The sequence below is a fragment of the Quercus suber genome, unplaced genomic scaffold (genome assembly GCF_002906115.3).
Source record: "Quercus suber isolate HL8 unplaced genomic scaffold, Cork oak 2.0 scaffold_1104, whole genome shotgun sequence".
NCBI classification, from domain to species: domain Eukaryota; kingdom Viridiplantae; phylum Streptophyta; class Magnoliopsida; order Fagales; family Fagaceae; genus Quercus; species Quercus suber.
This window is the reverse complement of record NW_027070509.1, coordinates 63,272-76,418: the sequence shown is the minus strand read 5'-3', so window position 1 is coordinate 76,418 and position 13,147 is coordinate 63,272. Positions and strand designations below refer to the sequence as shown.

Genomic DNA, 13,147 nt, shown 5'->3' with positions numbered 1-13,147 from the left:
TTGATAGTTCTGCAGTAAATTCAAATCATGAACTAATCCTAACCAACAACTCATCCTAATCAACAAATAACAATCCTAACAAACAACTTATCCTAATCAACAAATTGAAATAACAATTAGATAGCCATCAACTCCATATCAGCTCACTCCTTATCTAATGCATGCTTATCTCCTTCATTTGTCTGAATCATAACAAGCTTCAAGACTATTGTCTTTGTTAAAGATAAGTTTTCTTTTATTTATTTATTTATTTTTCTTCTTATGTTTTTAAGTTTCTATCTTTTAATTATTTGTAGTTAGAATCATGCATAGGATAGGAATGTAGTTTACATTAGAGTTTCTGCCTTTAAAGGTACATATGCAGCACCTAACCTATGTACACATCCTTGGTCATGCATATCATCATACGCAACAACTTCCAAAAACCCTATAAATTCCTCTTTCCTTTTCTCTTTCCCTTGTTCAATGAATATGTGGATGTTATTTCATTTCAATGAATGTTAGAAACATGTGATTACGCCAACCCCTAGAGATATGATACCTCGCTTCATGTCTGGAACAAATTATTCCTGTGTATATTGTTTGGATCTTTATTTTGCATGTTTATGATAGATTCTGCTTAGGGAGCTCTTACTAAAGTATGGCTTGGAGGTATAGAGTGAAAGTCAATTCATTCAATCCGTCAAACTTAGGTATTTAACATCTTTCCAATTGTGTACTCTAATATGTAATACTCGAATTATATTTTTTTTTAGAGAGTTTTAACTTGTGGTGTTCGCTCATGATATCATCAAACCAGTACATCAATCAGTTTTTTGTATATGCGAGAATTAAACCATGGATCTCTTATTCAACTATCACAAACTTATAATATAATATGCTAGACCTCTGCATAGGGATCAAAAGCAATTTTTGAACCTAGTCTAAGTGGCGAACCCCTATTCTTTGTCTTTTTTTTTTTTTTTTGTTTTGTTTTGTTTTGGGTGAAACTATTCTTTGTCTCAACTCTCAACCCTTAAGTTAGTGATGCACTCAGTCTTAGGCCATGCCTAGGATGGGCTCACATTGGGCTATAAATACTCACATGGCAAGACCTAAAGTGGCCATTCGAAAAGGCCCACAATGTGCTGTTAGCCGTTTAGGATGCTCACACTATAGTTCCATAAAAAACCGTCTAAATCGGTTTAATATTTTGAAAAACTTTAAAATTCAAATAAAGCATTTTGAAAGTATAATTATTTAAAAAAAAAAAAGATTCTAAAAAAAATTTTAAAATCGAAATTGAAGGTTTAAATGATATTCAAAACTTTTAAGATTTAAAATATAATTTTTCCAAAATGCCTCTTGGGCTTGGCTAAGTAGTATACGCATACCGGCGTTCCTAGCTTCGCCGGACCTAGAAACTTTACTTTTCACTGTATAAAGAGATCGCTGCTAGTTAAATTTTGCATCAGTTTCTGTTTTGGGGATTTTTTTTTTTGTTTTTACCATTCCTTGTGATGACATGACCGAGAGGAAGGGTAAACGCATTCTCATATGCCTGTCTTCTTCGGAAGAAGAAGAAGAAGATGAAGAAGTAGAAGACAGCGACAATGAAGAAGAAGATGATGATGATGATGATGATGATGTTGATGTTGATAGCGACGAAGAGGATGATGATGAAGACGATGACGAGGACGAAGATGACAGTGATGGTGACGATGACGATGAGTCTCTCTGCAACAAAGTCATTTGCCGTCTGAAAGGTTTGTTTGTTTTTTTAGGGTTTCTTCATTCTTAATTGATCAATTTTATTGGAAATTTTAGTTTCGTATTGAATGTTTGATTCTCTCTTTATATTTATTCCTTTGATTTCAGACATAGAATTGCAATTGCGTGAGAATTAGCAAACGAATAGCAATTTTGTTTTTCAACCCAAGCTACCCAAATTGACTATCAGGAATTTCAATAGCTCAAGCTTAAATGATAAATCATAAGATTCAATTCAACGAATCACATGCCTTTGTTAGACTTCAATAGCTATATATATATATATATATATCGTTTTACTGGCTGCCTTTTATGTATTTGAGGCTTTCTCATTGAACACAGCTGCTAACACATTCATGACTTCAGTGAAAAAAAAAAATGTATTCTTTAAGTGATTTATGTGTCTGTAACTGTAAGTGATCTTCATTGTTTCAGTAGTGGTAAATATATTGTTAAGAAAATGTTGATTTTTAGTTACGAGTATATTGGTCGTGATTGAAAGAGGTGGCATCTCACTATCAAAATATTGAAATTTGTCAACTCTGATTTAGGAGTTGAGGCATCGATTCTTTCAATATGGTAGTGAGTGTGAATTTCTCTTCTGACGGGTCATTTGCGAGTGGAGCTTTTGAAAACCTGCTCTTGTGTTTCTCATTATGTTGTAATCGTGGGACATCATGAGGTCTTGACAGTCTTGTGTTCTGCAGAAGGGAGTGGTTTAGACTCCTTAAATCTGAAAGAATGCAAAGCATATTTGCGGAAGCATGACCTCCGGCTAGCAGGGACCAAGGCGGTTTGTATACAAAGAATTAATGAGCACTGGAGGTAAGTGCTGTTATGCTACCAGAATATATATGCATACTCATGAAGTTTTTTGGTAGCCACAGTTTGTAATGCCACTTGTTTGTGGTGATAAAAGAAGACATGTTAATGCTATCCTTTACATTGTTTTCTGTATAATTGTAAATGAGGTTAAATTTAGAGGCAGTAATTCCCACAAACATATATGATTTTTAATTTGACTACTCCTGGAAATTGTCCAAAAACTGAGATATTTAAAGGATGTTGGGCTCGCTACTTAACTGGTACTTACAAGGGGACTTCACAGCCATTCTTTGATTATTTGGGAATGATGAAAGGGTCCTGTTAACAGGTGCCCTTAGGGCATTTGTTAACAGACCATTTTAAAAAGTTTTGATACTTCTTTTGTGGGAAATATAAAAAACTGTCAAAAAAATTAGTCGCTTTTTTCTTTTCCATAAAAAGCTACTAAAAATATTTCCTAAACCAATGCCCTTAGCATGAGCTTTTACAATTAAATGGTTTGTGCTTCGTGGTTTAAATGCAAGGTCAATATATATTATATAATCTGAGGAAGCATCTTTGGTGCCCTACTTATCAAAAAAAAATCATCATCGGTGTCCCAATGCCATCTTCCCCAATATGTGCAAATGTCCAATAGAGCAGGATGATAATCCATGAAGGGATAAGAAGAATATGTAGAATTTGGAACCTAATAGCGGTTTGGGGGCTTTGTTTGTATCCATGAGGACCATGACAATCTCCAAAAATAAGTTTGAAATTCTATTGATGCCACAGGAATGTACCCTGTGTTTGCTTCTAATAAGCACCAACAATCATAGTGTGATATCTGGACTTCTCTAATGAAACCCCAACTCCCCTTTTGTCAACTACTTTTTGTGCTTAAAAGGAATGAACCAGGTTGAACTCAGAATCCTGAAAGATACCTTATTGTCTGAGTCCAATTTGTTCCATATTGACCCATGACTAATTGACTAATAAGTGATATATCTCTTTCATAAGAAAATCACTGATGACAAAAAGTTAGGATAGTTGTCAAGTCAGAATCAGTAGATTATCTATCTCAATAAGATCATGTCAGACAAAATGTGGAAATTTAGGTGAGTCTGTGTCACTTGTTATGTATTTGAGAGGAAAAAAAAATTTGGTGGGGGTCAGATGCTTTCATTCTAGAGTTGTTTTATTACTCCATTAGTAATTTTCTGTAATATGTTTTTTTTTTTTTTACATCTCAGGATAAAAAATGGAAGTGGTGAGGCCTTTTATCCCAGATCAACTTTTGTTATCAATTGTACAGGTAAATATTGTGTCTGTTCCTTTATTTTGTGAACTTTGTGGCATTTTGGAGATAATCATGACCTTTTTATATATTGCAGGTGATGTCTGTAAGGGAGATGTTGTTCTGTTCACACAGAAAGTTTATGAGAAGTATACAGTCGCCCTGGCTCTTCCTCTTTATTGTCTCTTATCTCTTTGATGTTTCATCTAGGTCCTAAATTTTTATTTTTCTTTGTAAATTAAGGGATTATTTTCAAACAGGTTTAATAAGGTGACAAGGCATGGTAGGCTTCTTGGGAAGAGAATCATTGCTGGAAGGGTTGTTAAGGAAAGCTATGGTGCATCCAAACAACAACATACATTTACAGTAGGGCAATTATCACCTTGATGATTTGTGCTTATTATGTATACCTAAGTTAAATGCATTACTGGAAATAATCAGTTTAATGATCTGAGTGATTTGTTGATAATTGAATATCTGCTTCTATTACTACACATTTTTTTATTCATTGACACTGTAGTTTACCCATTTAGTCATTTATGTATCCAATCAATGCTTCTGATTTGCAAGGTTGAGGTTCTCTGGAGCAAGGGTATTAACAGATTGCCTCCACTTTTTCCTTTGCTTGTTAAGGGCCGTAACCTCTATAAGATGAGAACTTTCAGACGGGTAACTTGTTATATAATGGAATGACAATATTATCAGGTAAAGACTTTTCCAGAGGTTGGCTTACTTGAATGTTTTCTTGTCCACCTTTTTAGCATTGGAGTAATGAATCAGAAAGAATAAAAGTGCTGGCTGAGAAGCACAAACGAGGTACAGCAGCAAGACTTGTGAGAGAAATGAAGAAAAGGAAGAAGACATTGTCTTCTAATGGAGGTATGGGATGACGGGATTAAGGGAGGTAGAATTTCTTGAGTTTTCTACTTTTAGAATATTAGAGATTCTTATTCACATTTATTTCTGATGACAATTAGGTTCAAAACGTCAGAAACAATTCCATCATAAAAGATCATCTCAATCAAGAAAGACCACTGTGCCAGAAAAGGAGAAGCATTTTGATAGACATGGGAAATTTGAAAAACATCATCAACATCAAGAGGCCCCCCTACTGAGACCTGCCAATATCAAAGGAAATGCAATCTCAGGAGCCCCGAAATATTCTAAGAGGCACCAGAAATTTGCTCACCCTACTAATAATGATAGAGTTCCTGCTTGTCAATCATATGTTGGTCCTCCACAAAATTCTTACCAATTTCAAAGTGGCAATCTACTGTCTAGTTATGATATGCCATCCACTTTGACCATGATGAGGCAGCCTTCTAGGAACTCTGCTAGTGCATCTTTTTTGCTGGGGTCGCATCATCAGTGGTTTGAGCATAGCAATTATAAATTTAATGCCTACTCAAATCCCACCTACAACTTTGAACTTAGAAATTTTAATCACATGCCAGAGTCCCTGTTTGTTGACAGGCTGTTGCATCCGTTTCCATCAGGTGCAGAGACCTATGGACAGATGAAGTATGGATTTTGAGCTGCTCTACATTTGGGTGACAGAGATGAGATGCTGTCTGGCCTATTGTGTCCCCTGATTTGATGGAAGAATTCCTGGGCTTGCAATTTTTCAGTAAGTAAATCTAGTTCCCTTTGGTGATGATGTTGGTTACCTTGCTACTAATATGAAATTATAGTTGCATTATTCTTTTAATAATGCGCTGTTCAGGCTAGAGTGGATATATGGTTCTATGAATTGAGTTTTCCTGAGTATACTGGGGATATGTGTGGGGAGCATATGTTAAAAATTGTTGTTGCAATATAAGCAAGTTCACGGTAGATTTGATTTTATATTTGTGGCTACCTGCTGTTATGCCAGCTCCATTTTCTTGTTCAATATCAAATGGCCATACGGCTCCACCCCAAACACACAGAACATGTGAAAACTTTCTGTTACTTTTGTTTTATTACTGTATTGACAAGGAATCCAGGTATTCTACTATGCTTGTCAACATGTCCTAGATGCAATACTTGTACGAGGTTGCCTGTAGTTATTGTAAAATTAAATCAACTAGTTATTAGTTTTCTGGGATGAAAGCATGTTAGAAAGCAGCCTTGAAACCAGAGTATGGATTGTGAACCCTGAGATGGCTGATACAAGCATCAGCTGTACCACCAACTCTTCCATAAACATGCAATGCATCTTTAATTTTTGGGGCAACTGCCTGTATAGTCGTGTTTGTTTACTTCATGATAGGAAGATCCCTTTGTTCAGGATGAGGTTAATAGTAGAACCTTCACTTCACTCTTCTGATGTATCGCCCTTTTTTCTTTATTTTTTAGCAGTGGTATTGATTTGTGAAATGTCATTGTTTTTAAATATTTTGTCCCTGATAACCTATGCACTACCTGACTTTAAAACCCAGGACCTCTCATTGTTTTAAGTATTACTTAGACACCAAGATTTCTGGCAATATCTTGGCATTGGTCTTCAGAAATGAAAACCAATATAAATGGGATATTATTATTATTATTTAAACATATTTAGAATATAATTTAACAAATTGCAATATTATGGACGAGAAATTCTCGGAGGGCGTGATATATACATATTGTTTATGCCCCCTATTAAAAATCTTACCCTATTTTATGGCAGTTCTAAGTTTGAATAGAGGATTATGATTCTCTTCATTTGTTTTGAACGAAAGGGAGAATGTCCATTTTATAATGAAGACTAAGTATTTAATCAATTTAAAGGTGAATGTAATGCCATGTCATTTAAATAAAGATGCATTGGGATGAGATTTTAAATGAGGTGATATTCCGTAGACTGTATACTGTTAACAGTATGAGAAAGTACATTTCATTCTAAAGTGGATAAATAATTGCTCTGGATTGGAGTTATCTTCCTCCAATATGCTCTGTGGTGATTGAAAAATCATCCGTATGTAATCTTAGGGTATGTTTGGGATTTGGTTATTTTGCTAAAATTAAAATTTTTTGCTAAAAGTACTGTAGATAAAGGTAAAAGTTAGTTGAAATAGTACAGTAGAACTTATGAATAATACCAAAAAATGTAGTAGGATTCATGAATAACAGCAAAAATAAGTTGGCAACTTTTATCAATGTCAAACGCACACTTAGTCACGAGACTTTTTTAATAAGTCATATGACTTGTTTAAATAAGAAAAAGTTTAGCTCCAATTCGGTTTGAAGCTATATTTTTCTAATTTATGTGGTGATTGAAAAGACTATTCATATTTATGTAAAACAAAGTTTGGCTCCAAACATAGTTGGATTTATATTTTCCAATCTATTACATGGAAAATTATAAGACCATCTAGGTGTTCAAATTAAACAAATCATATAACACATGGATGGTATTTTAATTGACACATAGTAGGTTGAAAGCAAGATTATTCAAAACATATTTGAAGCCAAATTTTTTCTTGTGTAGTTTTAATTACACGACTTTTTTGACTAATTATGTAATTATTTAAAAGAACACATAGTGATAGTCTTATAAATCATAGTTAGTTGAAAAGGCTAACTCTAAATTGATTTGAATTCCAAATTTTTTTAACACACATGAAGTGTCTTATAAATTGTTACATAATGATTTGGAAAATGCCAAAAATAAAAAACAAAAACAAAACAAACAAATGAAAAGAAAATAAAAGGGCTTTTTGTTAACAAATTTTATTGCGCTTCCGTTAAGAAAGAATCTATTGGATCCCACTTCATTTGGAAGCAACCAAAAGAAGAAAAAAGTATTTACTCTTAATTAACTCGTGTGACTGCAGCCAAAAAATTGATCAATTACGGTAAAACATCCGACCTTAAGCTATTGCCTCCAGATATTCGTTAACCTTTTACCCATGAAAAAGACCCCGAAGAGAGAATGTGGGACAGCGTTGACAGCAAAGACACAGAAGAGGCATGTGTGGTGGCAAATGGCGCAGTACTGTAAGTTGCGAGAGTCGTATTGGAGTCGGTGATTCGTTGAATGTCGACCAAAGCTGATGGTGTGAACATGATTGTGCCAACTACAGTTATGACCAAACGTGCAGACACTTGTGCTGGTCATTATTTCATTTGTGGTGATAGTTGGATGAGAGGAATTGCACTTTTTTTTTTAAAACCTTGGTTCGGCCTTGTGACCCCAAAAAAAGTTCTCTCCCAACTGTAAAAGAATCCACCAAATGTGTCTTCTTATTGCTGAAGATTCTACTTGTTTGGAGCTCAATGCCTTATAACATTTGTTTCTTGTGTTGGATCTTGCGGTTGATCCTTTTTGTACCAACCTGCACACTGGGCCGCTTCAATGTTTTCTAATTAAATTCTCAAAACCATCATTAAGAATTGTCAGGATCTATTATTAAACTTTTGAGATGGGACTTGTGTATGTTTCAGAGTCTGACATGATATGATGAGGAGAGTAGACTTGTAAATTAAGTTAAAAATACACTCTTCTTAAAAAAACAAAAAAACAAAAGTTAAAAATACAAACACACACAAAATCATAATAATTTTACGACATTTTTAACATAACTTATTACTTTACATATGAACTCATCAGTCATTACCAACATAAAATTTTGTTAAGACCCAATTTAGAAATATTGTGAATTTTGTATAGACGTGTGGAGGTGGGGAACGGTGATCACTTCGTCCAAATTGATGTGGCAAAACTTTATAGGCCCACCACCAAATGACGGCTCTTTTTTGGAATATCTGGACCAACACATAAGGGGCCTTTTGACTGTGAGCGCCTACTTTTTCTTTGTCGGCTAAGGTTAAGAAGACATAAAATGGTACTATTTATACCGCAACTTAGTTTATGTAACAAGTTATGAATGATAAATGTTTCTTTAATATTATTCTTTTTTTTTTCTCATACTTTGTATCTTCATTTCGGTTTTTGGAAAGATACTTTTATATTTATGCGTAGTGATAATAATATTAATAATAATATTTTTCCCAATTTCATGTGCAAGAAAATTTTGGAAAAAGTTGAAGTTTTTTATTTTGAAGTTTTTAGTACAGATAACTTTGTGTGTCCTTAATTAGAACACGAAGTCATTCTATTGTCCATGCAACACTGTCCCAACCTACAATTCTATCTATCCTTCAGCTTCCCCTATGTGGGTCCCTACCATACAAAAGTCTTTTCTTTGCTTTTCATTTTAAAAAAAAAAAAAAATTCTTTTTAGAAGTCTAATCCCACCATTTTCTTTGCTTTTCATTTTAAAAAAAAAAAAAAATTCTTTTTAGAAGTCTAATCCCACCATAAAACATCATTTAGAACCGATAGATTAATCATCGGAAAATTTTATTCCTTTTATCAAATACTAATCATATAATTACATTTTTAATCATCACAAAATCAAATCTTTACTCGCATAATAATAATAATAATAACAATCTATATATACACACACCCAAATCAAACATGAATTCAAAAATTACAAACATCTACCTCCAATTGTACTAAATATAATAATAACAACAACAATAATATGCTAGCTTGGTCCAAACTTGGTTTAACCTGATCCCCCCGAAAGAGTAATGTGGGACACATATATAATCATACGAGTTGGGTGTTGATCCGTGAGTCCTCCAAGTTGTCTTGAAGGATGTGGGGTCTAGTTAGCTAGCAATTAATTGGCTCGAGGAATCAAACAGTAACAGTGTAGTGGTAGCAAAAAGAAATAAACTAAATATTCAGTAATTCATTGAAACCCCATAATTTCCCTATTGAAGAAAACTAGAAAAATCTAGTATTGCAAGGACTGAGATCAATCTCTTGGGTCCAAGCCGTTCGGTCCTGAACATGCAAGTGCCAGTAGGTTTGAGCCAACGCGTCTGGGTCCATTGACCCGTCCCCTCCTCCGCTCTGTTGTTCCCCAACCAACGCTCTCTGAGACGTTGATGCCTGGAATCTACTGCAAATACAAAGAGAGGACATTTATTTTTTATATATATATATAAATAAATAGAAGTGTATAGTAATAGCTAGTAGTATATAGGAACTGAGTATAATATAGACTTGGTTAATAGAGATGCAAGAGAACCTAGGTGGGCCAACAAGACCGTCAATGATAACATGAGCGACGTGTACGCCCAAAGGTTGGAACTCCCTCGCCAGACACTGTGAGAGTGCTCTCAACGCGAATTTTCCACAGCCTGTCTCATGCCGTACACAAGAGAACAACATTTATAAATAAAAAAATATTAAAGCATCACTATTCCTTTCGGAAAAAAAAGAAAAAGAAAGGGAGGAGTGCAGACGACTTGTGTGTAGGGATACTTTAAACATTAGCCAAACTACAAAAGGTGAATCTTTTAATGGATTGCTTTTGGATATTGTAATTTGCTACTTGACAAGCAGTAGTTGACTGGTTCAGAAACCCCAAAAGAAAAAAAAGAAAAAAAGAAGAATTACATAGCTCAGGGAAACCGGGAATGCCATTGAGAGAAGCTGAACAGCCCGTGAAGAGAATTGTCCCCCTTCCTCTTTCAACCATGCCCGGAAGAACCTAATTCCAATTTTATGGTTACCCAAAAAAAATTTACAAATCCAATCAATTTAAACCCAGAAAATTATAGTGAACACAGCAAAAGTAAGGAAAGAATCAGTTAAAAAGTGTTTGGTTTCCGACAACATATATTAATGAAACGAAAATTAAGGTTGAAAGTCAACATAATAACATGGGAATTGAAGATGATTATAGTATAGAGTGTACGATGATACCTGTTGGGCGCAGTGGAAGGCACCAACGGAAGAGACAGCGAGGGACTTCTGAAAGGATTCAATTCGAATGTCAGAGAAGTTGGTGGGTTGCCAATTCGTATTAGTGTTAGAGTAAGCATTGTACACCAAAACCTCCACAAATCCCAGCGATAAAACACCTTCAAATGCCTCCCTTACACTCCTTGACTCCGAGCAGTCGATTCTTATTGCAAATACTTGTGCTTTCTCTTCCCTCGCTATCTCATCCGCAAACCGAGACAGTCTCCCTACAAACTCATACACATATAGATAATATTATAGTATATGCCACAAAGAAAAAGGGAAAACCTCAAAAAGAGAAGTCTTTGGAATAATAATAGTAATATTAAACATTTTGGGTCATACTAATCTTATTTTCTGTATCCTTTTAATTATGTGTAAGACTGTAAGAGTAGAGAAAAGGGATAGCAGTGTATACCTAAGTCACGAGCTAGGATGGCGACGGTGTAGCCTTCGTGGGCAAACTTGCGAGCGATGGAGCGGCCGAGCTTGGGTCCGACGCCGACAATGGCGGCGATGCCTTTGTTGGAGGTGGAGCTAGCCATGCTACGCATCTTGGGTTTTTTGATCAGATAACTGCTAATTAGCTTAGGGCTTAGTTAATTAGGGCCAGGAGATATATATATAGATAGGAATAAGCAAGAGAGAGAGAGAGAAAAAGAGAGTAAAAGAGTGGTATTAAGTAGGTAAAAGAGTGGTATTAAGTAGGTGGAGTAGTATTCAGTAGAGAGATATAAAAAGAGGAGGAGGAGGGAGATAAAATTAGACAGAGAGTATAATCTGCACCGTCGCTGTCTGAGTCGTTGCCTCCTTTGTGAGAAGCATTTCGCTTTGTGTTTTGTTGCCTCCCTCTTTTATAACCCACTCGATCTCTTTCATAATTAGCTAGATAGCTAGCTAGCTGGGCAGAGCATGATAAATAATGTAATCAATTCTCTCCAATATTACACGTCAATTTCTACTAATCATAGAATAGAATAGAATAGCAACTAAAAAAGGTAGAACTCCCAATTCAGATTTAAAAGTTTTCAGACCAGGATTTGGTCCCAGATGTCTAACAACGTCGTGCAGACTAGCTTCTTAATTTTTCTGTTCACCTTTGCTAGTGAAGTATTTTCGAAGTAAAACCTCTCACGTGAATAATAGATCTTACGCTAAATTTAGTTAGTAAAACATAATAGTATATGAAATAATGGACTACTACATTATTGTATTCTCAAAGTAGTGAACAATTATTAGAGTTGAATAGACTAACTTTCAAGTGAATTGACTTAGGTATACACTGCTATCCCTTTTCTCTACACTATGCTTAATTCTTTCTACTATAATATGAAAGTTTATGTACTAAATTTGCGAAAGAAAAATTTAAGGGGTCTATTTGCTACATAATCGAAGTTTATATACTAAATTTGCTAAAATAAAAGTTCAAGGGGTGTAAGTGTAATTATCTCAAAGCTTAGGGGGTATAAGGGCATTTTTTCTATTATATGAAAGGAGATAGTATTATGTCACTATACTCCCAGTGTATTGAATAATTACTCCAATTGAATATAATAACTTTCAAGTGAATTGCTCTCTCATATATTAATTAATTTACTATAGCAATCTTTGTTTTTATAGTTGAGATTGTCTTTGTACTCAACTTTTGTGTCACAACTATTGCTACAACCTTAACATAAAAGATTACGAGTAGTGAATAAAATAGGTAAATCTATGTGAAAGTGACAGTTCACCAATCACAATCACGCATGTCATTAAGTTATGATAAACAATATGGTCTTAGAAGAATGTTCTACAGTAGTTTAAGGTTTTCACTTTTGTCTTACCATATTTGTAATTAGGGGTGGTGGGTGGAGTGGTGCTAGATCATGGATGCTCAGCCTTGATGCCACCCTTCCCCACATGTCAAGAGAAGTTTTCGCCTCACGGAGCCCTATGAGACCCCACCCTGTGTTGACCTTCCCTGTCTCCCACCCCACCCCACCCCACCCCACCCCATACTACAATAATATAAAATTATGCTTATAATTGCAATTAAATTGATCACACCAAATCAAACTAATTTTTACTAAGTAACTCAACAATATGAACCAAAGTTGTAGGGACTCAATTTGGATTGACCCTGAGTACGAATGGGTTTTCAGCCCAATCAAGCCCAAACAATAAATTTTTAGAGTATGGGTTCAAGAACTAGTACTGTGTGACAGGAAAGGTTCTACTCCTCCAGTAACAAGGAATACTTTTGGTTTATTCCTAAAAAGAAACTCTCCTCGGCTCTTTTTCAGTCAGTCTTTCTCTCTTCGTTCTTTCTTTTTTCCGCCAGAAGAAGTCCTCCTTACTTCCTTCGTTCCTATGTTTTATACTTCGTTTTCCCCTCGTTTCCATCGTACACGTGTAGTTCTTATCTTGGGAGCTCCTTTCTGTCCCATCCAGTACCTACCGGAACCTTCAGCTTAGTGGCCATAAAGCTGCTTAGTTACTGTTCAGGTATCACCTCCACATTAATGCGG

At 35.1% G+C, this 13,147-nt stretch overlaps 2 protein-coding genes across 3 annotated transcripts; one reads left to right on the top strand and one right to left on the bottom strand.

Moving 5' to 3' along the window:
* The first annotated feature begins 1,296 nt into the window (after positions 1-1,296).
* Positions 1,297-5,846, top strand: LOC112032486 (zinc finger CCCH domain-containing protein 62). Its single transcript, XM_024065244.2, has 8 exons — positions 1,297-1,745; positions 2,457-2,574; positions 3,807-3,868; positions 3,948-3,999; positions 4,111-4,216; positions 4,421-4,519; positions 4,612-4,729; positions 4,828-5,846. Exons 1-8 carry the CDS (start codon positions 1,505-1,507, stop codon positions 5,382-5,384), a joined length of 1,353 nt encoding a protein of 450 aa, XP_023921012.1. The 5' UTR covers positions 1,297-1,504; the 3' UTR covers positions 5,385-5,846.
* Positions 5,847-9,219: 3,373 nt separating this feature from the next.
* On the bottom strand, positions 9,220-11,522 carry LOC112032523 (uncharacterized). Of its 2 annotated transcripts, none has more exons than XM_024065288.2 (5): positions 11,056-11,522; positions 10,599-10,864; positions 10,290-10,383; positions 9,919-10,030; positions 9,220-9,789 (listed from the first exon to the last, which is right to left on the bottom strand). In XM_024065288.2, the coding sequence occupies exons 1-5, from the start codon at positions 11,189-11,191 to the stop codon at positions 9,612-9,614; spliced, it is 786 nt and encodes a 261-aa protein (XP_023921056.1). In that variant the 5' UTR covers positions 11,192-11,522; the 3' UTR covers positions 9,220-9,611. The 2 variants fall into 2 exon arrangements, with proteins under 2 accessions (XP_023921056.1, XP_023921057.1); XM_024065289.2 differs by having other exon boundaries at positions 9,220-9,786.
* Positions 11,523-13,147: the final 1,625 nt, after the last annotated feature.

Excerpts from the sequence above, each read along its gene's own strand:
- LOC112032486 (XM_024065244.2), top strand. The coding sequence starts at position 1,505 with ATGACCGAGAGGAAGGGTAAACGCATTCTCATATGCCTGTCTTCTTCG. Across the intron at positions 4,000-4,110 it reads ACACAGAAAGTTTATGAGAA|GTTTAATAAGGTGACAAGGC; the intron begins GTATACAGTCGC and ends ATTTTCAAACAG. Across the intron at positions 4,217-4,420 it reads AACAACAACATACATTTACA|GTTGAGGTTCTCTGGAGCAA; the intron begins GTAGGGCAATTA and ends CTGATTTGCAAG.
- LOC112032523 (XM_024065288.2), bottom strand. The coding sequence starts at position 11,191 with ATGCGTAGCATGGCTAGCTCCACCTCCAACAAAGGCATCGCCGCCATT. Across the intron at positions 10,031-10,289 it reads TCCCGGTTTCCCTGAGCTAT|GCTGTGGAAAATTCGCGTTG; the intron begins GTAATTCTTCTT and ends GGCATGAGACAG. Across the intron at positions 9,790-9,918 it reads GGTCTTGTTGGCCCACCTAG|TAGATTCCAGGCATCAACGT; the intron begins GTTCTCTTGCAT and ends TTGTATTTGCAG.